This window comes from Myotis brandtii, unplaced genomic scaffold (assembly GCF_000412655.1).
Source record: "Myotis brandtii unplaced genomic scaffold, ASM41265v1 scaffold1733, whole genome shotgun sequence".
Classification (NCBI taxonomy): Eukaryota; Metazoa; Chordata; class Mammalia; order Chiroptera; family Vespertilionidae; genus Myotis; species Myotis brandtii.
This window is the reverse complement of record NW_005356400.1, coordinates 45,662-51,892: the sequence shown is the minus strand read 5'-3', so window position 1 is coordinate 51,892 and position 6,231 is coordinate 45,662. Positions and strand designations below refer to the sequence as shown.

At 48.5% G+C, this 6,231-nt stretch overlaps 1 protein-coding gene across 1 annotated transcript in view; it reads right to left on the bottom strand.

Annotated features, from left to right (window-relative positions):
- Positions 1–279: 279 nt before the first annotated feature.
- The window catches only part of LOC102259279 (dihydropyrimidine dehydrogenase [NADP(+)]), a 29,440-nt gene continuing 23,488 nt past the window's right edge, over positions 280–6,231 (bottom strand). The window contains exon 3 of the mRNA XM_014537139.1: positions 280–450. Within this exon, the coding sequence (XP_014392625.1) occupies positions 280–450 (171 nt within the window). The remainder of the gene's footprint in view (positions 451–6,231) is intronic.

Below are 6,231 nucleotides of genomic sequence, written 5' to 3'. Positions count from 1 at the left end.
TAGAGCAGTGGTTCTCAACCTTCTGGCCCTTTAAATACAGTTCCTCATGTTGTGACCCAACCATAAAATTATTTTCGTTGCTACTTCATCACTGTAATGTTGCTACTGTTATGAATCGTCATGTAAATATCTGATATGCAGGATGGTCTTAGGCGACCCCCGTGAAAGGGTCGTCCTACCGCCAAAGAGGTCGCGACCCACAGGTTGAGAACCGCTGCTCTAAACCAAGACACACACGTACATTCGTGGCCAGAGATAAACTGTGTGTGACTCCATCCTTCAGGCGCGAGTGCACACCTGGGCCATCGGTGAGGGTCTAGAAGCCTTACCTTCCTTGGCAGCTCTCGCGATGCTGACGATGTCCGTGACGTTGGGAGTCAATTTGGCAAAAAATGGGATGCGAATCGCTTGCCGAACCCAGCGGCAGATGTTCCGCACCAGCTCCGGGTCCTGGCAGACAGGTGAGCGAAATACAGACCGTGATTAAAGAGCCGCGCTGTCACCGCCGTGTCCCAGCCCCCGCCGCGCTGGAGGCGTGCGGACACCCCACCGGCGCTGAGCTCCGCGGCATTTCTCAGGATGACACCTGGATGCACGGGGGTGGGGGGGGTGCCCCCGCTTGACATGAACGGAGAGTTCAAAGCACAGAGGTTACCCTCAACAGGGCATTCGGACCCAAAACTACGCAGCACCCGGCGGAAGGACGTGCCACCCACGACGTAGCAGGAATCAAACTAAACTTCCGGGGGAGAGTTTGCGACACCCCAGAATTTCCAGTGGCCTCCCTGGCTGCAGTCCAGCAGGGAGTATGTAAACTGGGGCCTCCCGGGGGAACGCTATGGGACCTGAAACCGGTTGCTTTCTTGTTATTATTATTATTACTATGTAATCCTCACCAGAGGATATTTTTCCATTGATTTTTTTTTAGAGAGAGTGGGAGAGAGAGGAAAGACAGAGAGAAACATCGATGTGAGAGGGACACGTCGATTGGTTGACTCCTGCACGTGCCCCGACCAGGGCCTGGGCTGAGGAAGAGCTTCAACCAAGGTACGTGCCCTTGACCGGAATCGAACCCGGGACCGACGCGCTACCCACGGAGCCACCCGGGCCAGGGCTCACTCTGTTCTCAGGGGGCTCAGTCAGGAGAAGACCTGTGACCCCCAGTCCATCTCTGAGGATGCGAGCAGGTGCTGACACAGGCTGCACACGAGCTCATCAGGAACCTTGGCTCCTGCAAACATCCCCACGATCCGAGCAGCGCCTCGCAACACGCACCCCCGGAAAGAACTGACCACAGCAGCGCCAGTGGAATCAACGCACGCCCGTGCTCCCGGCCCATCCCCGGGGGTTCCGTGGCGCCTGCGGTCTCACGGACGAGTGTCACTTAGAGGGTGATCACCTGTCATTTAGAGGGCGATCCGGGAAAACAGCTTCGATGTAGTCACGCTCTTTGATTCCCACCCAGACAACAGTCCTCCCCACCCATTACTTTTAGTGCAAAATGTATTCTGACAGGTAGAGTGCACTCTGATAGATCACCTTAAGATATGCAAAAGCAATTCATTATTGAACGTGGGAATATTATCTTAGCAAGTGGAAATGTGGTTTTTGAATAAAAGAAAAAGCCAGAAAGAAACATAGTCGTGTATTTCAACGATGAAACAGTAGGCAAGCACACCCTTTGCAATTAATCTTTGTATATGTAAGAAAGCTGCTCTTTGCATTTTAACCTTTCCGAGTCTTTTAAGATGAGATTTCGAATGGTCTAACCTTTAGAAAGGACCTTTTCACGTGGGCCTAATGCGTCTCAGCCCGTCATCTCGCGTCCTTCCAGACCTTATGCGTCTGTGGGCCAAGACGCTGCGACGCGGTGATTTCTGGTGATTGTTATTGTCTCCGGGCAGCAGAACTAATCATTTTAACAAAGAAACAGTTCTTCTGGCTGTGCTTGTTCTCTTTTTCAGGACAGTCATTTCCTCATGAAGCAGAACGATGAATGCGGCAGCGTGTGGCACGCGCGACAGGGCACACTGCCCCATGAATAGTAAAACCTGGAGACGGAGCTGAACAAATTCTCACTCATGAAAATGGAGATCGGCCCTGCCCACGCGATGCTCATGAAATACTTATCACCGCGCCATCGGCGTGATGGAGGGAGTTGCGTCTTTGGGACTTTGATGTGTAAGTGATAAATTTCCATGGGACGTAGCCTAGAAATGACAGCAACTCGAGGTGATGGGGGTAGCATGTCCTTCGAGAAACACTCGCTTCAAGGTAGAATCGGACAATAGGTGAACGATCACTTGCCTTGCATAATACGTGGCATGCAGCCTGCTCAGAATTACCCAAACAGACTTAAAATCTTATTGGGGCCTGGCCGGTGTGGCTCAGTGGATTGAGCGTCGTCCCAGGCCCCAAGAGGTCGCTGGTTTCTATGCTGGGCCATAAGATAATAATTTCTAATTCTAATAACTAGTATATAGTTATAGTATACTAGAGGCCCGATGCACGAAATTCATGCAAGAGTAGGCCTCCCTTCCCCGGGCTGCCCTCGCAGCCCCGGCTTCGTCTGGAAGGACGTCTGGTCTAATTAGCATATTACGCTTTTATTATTATAGGTAGTATGTAGCATATAGTATATAGCTACATGTCCTAGTGCTAGCACGTGGGAGTGATAGGTGCGGGTACCCTGCTGCTTTGAGGCCCCTGTGACGCCCTCTCTCTGGAGGACTGGCGGTCCCCCAATTACCGAGGGCACCAAATCTCCCTGGTTTCACGCTGCAAATAAAGGGAAAAGCACCAGAGAATGGGACTGAGAATTTCTTGATGAGCTAAATTACAAGTGAAGTTTGTGACTTTAAGAAACATTTCTCTTCAATTTACCTGGCAATTTTCATGCTGCACAAGTCTTTTCAAAATGCCTTTCTTAGAAGCTGGCGTTTCAGCGAATCCATTTAGCAGCTCTAAGATGTTTTCCACTGAGGAACTTCTGAGCCCTCATTCGCAGGCCCCGGCAGTAAGTAGCGAGCATTTTACTGCGTCCTTTTTCTGACGGAGAGAACGCGGGCCCCGAAGGTCAAACTGAGTGCCTCTTTCAACTTCTTAATTTTCTTCCCCATTTTCCAGGCCTGAACCATCATCTCCTTTAGCAAAATTGCTCCCTGAAGTGAAATTCTGCCATCCCTTGCAAGCGAGAACTATGAAGGCTCCCACTTCATTCCTACCTGTAAGACCAGACGCAGCGTCAGGGTAATAAATTATTTTTAAAAGGGGACAAATGAAAGTAAGCATCTGAAGCTATAACCACCTGGTAGTCAGTTGCCGTGGGCCTGACATGTATGTGATGACGGGGATGACTGCTGAGAGGCGAGATGGGGCCTTCGGCCGATGTCAAATAGACCGAGCCTGTTCTCAACCGAATAGTGAGCTGGCGTCTCCCTCCCTGCGCCCACGGCGCCCCTCACAGCCCGTATGCAGTGACCCCTCGCAGTGCTGGAGTTGAGCCAATGCTCTCCATACGCCACAGAGATCCCACCGAGGGATCAATGATGCTGTGATTACGCGTGGCCACACAGCTGGTTCTAAATAGTTAAGAAACAGACCACACGTACGCTCTACACATGAACTACGACGGGCAGCCCACATCGGTCCCTGTCTAACGAAGGGAGTCAGGTTAGCCTACTGACCTGTGTGTCCCTCCCAGACCAGCCGTCACTACCTGTTTCCTCCGCCCACAGTCCCCTCCCCCCTCACGTCTACACACTGGCTCCAGCCCCGGAAAGAATTAATTTCCTCACTTATCTTCCTTTAAGGTTTTGTATATTCTTCTATTTTTATGGCTTCATAGAACTTTAGTAAAGAGACGACTACCTGAGTATTATTTGCTACATAACTGGGTGGATCATTTGATAACAATATCTGAAAAGTGTCAGTAGGGCTGTACATTTCCAAAGACACGTTAGAAAAGATGATACAAATGGTCGGACGACACAGAACATAGGAGCGCTCCTGTAGAGCGTTCTTACACACTCGGCTGCTGATTGTCCAAGAGCGACACACCTACTGTGTGCAACTGGCTCTCCTGACAGCTCGCTGCAGTGTCGCTGTGACTGTTGCAATCAATCAGTATAGAAAAGCTATCACTTGCAAGTGTTTAAGTTAATCTTATTGCATCAGTTCTTTGTGCCAAGGGGCCTTTGGGCTTATTTCTTCCTGTTATTGAACATCTCATCAAAGCTACCAATTTGTTTCAGGAGAGATAAGCTAGAGAAAATGAATTCCACGGCGAGTGAGAGGTAATCGGGCCAGTTTGATAGGAGGAACTTGACACCTACAACAGCTATTAAAGAGACAGGGAAAAGGAGAAACGTCCTAAATCTAAATTTTGTTAAAATTGCATGAATAGGAATGAGCATTAACAAAAAACGTATATTAGGATACGGAAGCTGAATCCTGCAGAAGGTCATTTTTGTGGTTAAGCCATTAATGCTGAATGCCCCATATTAGAGGGAGAAGAGCCGCTTTTAGTATAAGCACACTCAAAATCAAGTATCTCTCCCTTGGGGATAGAATCGGAGTTGCAAACGGACAGTCCTGGCCTTCTCTATTTCCAGTGTTTGATCCTTGACAAGCACTCCGCAGGCTACGACAGGTGAGCTGAGAAACATCTGTGTCAACAGGTGTGAAGGGCACATCAGGTAAGCATCTTGCTCTACAATTAAAACACAAATACAGCCCGGCTGGCGTGGCTCAGTGGTTGAGCGTCGACTTACGAACCAGGAAGTTACAGTTTGATTCCCAGTCAGGGCACATGCCTGGGCTGCAGGCTCGATGCCCAGTAGAGAGCGTGCAGGAGGCAGCTGATCAATGATGCTCTCTCATTGATGTTTCTATCTCTCTCCCTCCCCCTTCCTCTCTTAAGTCAATAAAAATATATTAAAAAAATAACACACAAATACACACAAAAACGAGTAACTATCAGATTATTCCACATCTGTGAGTTTTGATCAATACAGTATTCACATAAAAAGGAATAGAAACGTTGATATTTCTATGATACTTCCCCTAACTCCGACAACACCAAACATACACCATGTGTTTCAAGAACCCCTTGCTCAGGGCCCGCACTTCTTACATAGGGAACAGACAGCTGTTTGAACATTGTGTACCCTGTAGTTCATCTTAATATAGTGACATCAAATGGAACCACAGAAATACACCCAGATCTGCCCAGCTGTAAAAGAAGTCAGAGGGAGGGAGGTCGGCCCACGTCCATGTGTTAGCAACAGCCCTAAGGAGTGTGAAGACCTGTCTGTTTCCTTTCACATCATGTTCTTGCTGTTCATTGTCAGTTAGTACTTGAAGGGGGAAGGGGAGCGAGTCCGTGTGTGAGAGCCAGTCGGCGCCGTGGTAAACAGTAAGGCATCGCCCTTTCACATCATGTTCTTGCTGTTCATTGTCAGTTAGTGCTTGAAGGGGAGCGAGTCCGTTTGTGAGAGCCAGTTGGCGCCGTGGTAAACAGTAAGGCATCGCTGGCCGTATTTATCCTGCTTGCACAGAGGAGGCCACCTGTTGTTCAACAAGTCCCTTTATGGGGTGATACTCACTCACTCATTCATTCATTCAACAAATGTATGTTCAGCTACTGCCTTCGCTGCTGAGGTTATAACAGTAGATAAGACAGTTACTGGACTCATGGAGTTGTCATTCAAGTGGAAAATACAGCAAGTAGAAAATGCATAAATGTGTAATACAGTGTAAAGTAGGCATTAAAATATATACAGCAGGGCAGGAGGAAGGGGGAGAAGGGGAGACTGGGAGGCGGTATGCACTGGGGACGGCTGCCCGGGCTCACCCTGAGGAATCCACATGGAACTCTGTGTATTCTATCCAGGATCAACACAAATCACCACTTGCTGTTACAGTGACTTAAATTATTTTAATTTCATGGAGTTAACTTTTTTTCTGTGCTCCTAGATTTTGAGTGGTCTGAAGTCAGGACCTGCATATATTTTTCATCATGCCATATCATCTATAGGGAGCATAGCACTGGTTTACAACAGATAAAATTGTCGACTATTCATCGCCTTCGATAAGACTTTATGAGAATGAGATGTGACTTCAAAGCAAATGCCAGGCGCACATCTATATACATAAAAGGCTAAGTGTCTGTCTGACAGATGGCTATGATGCGCAGTGACCACCAGGGGCAGACACTCAACGCAGGAGCTG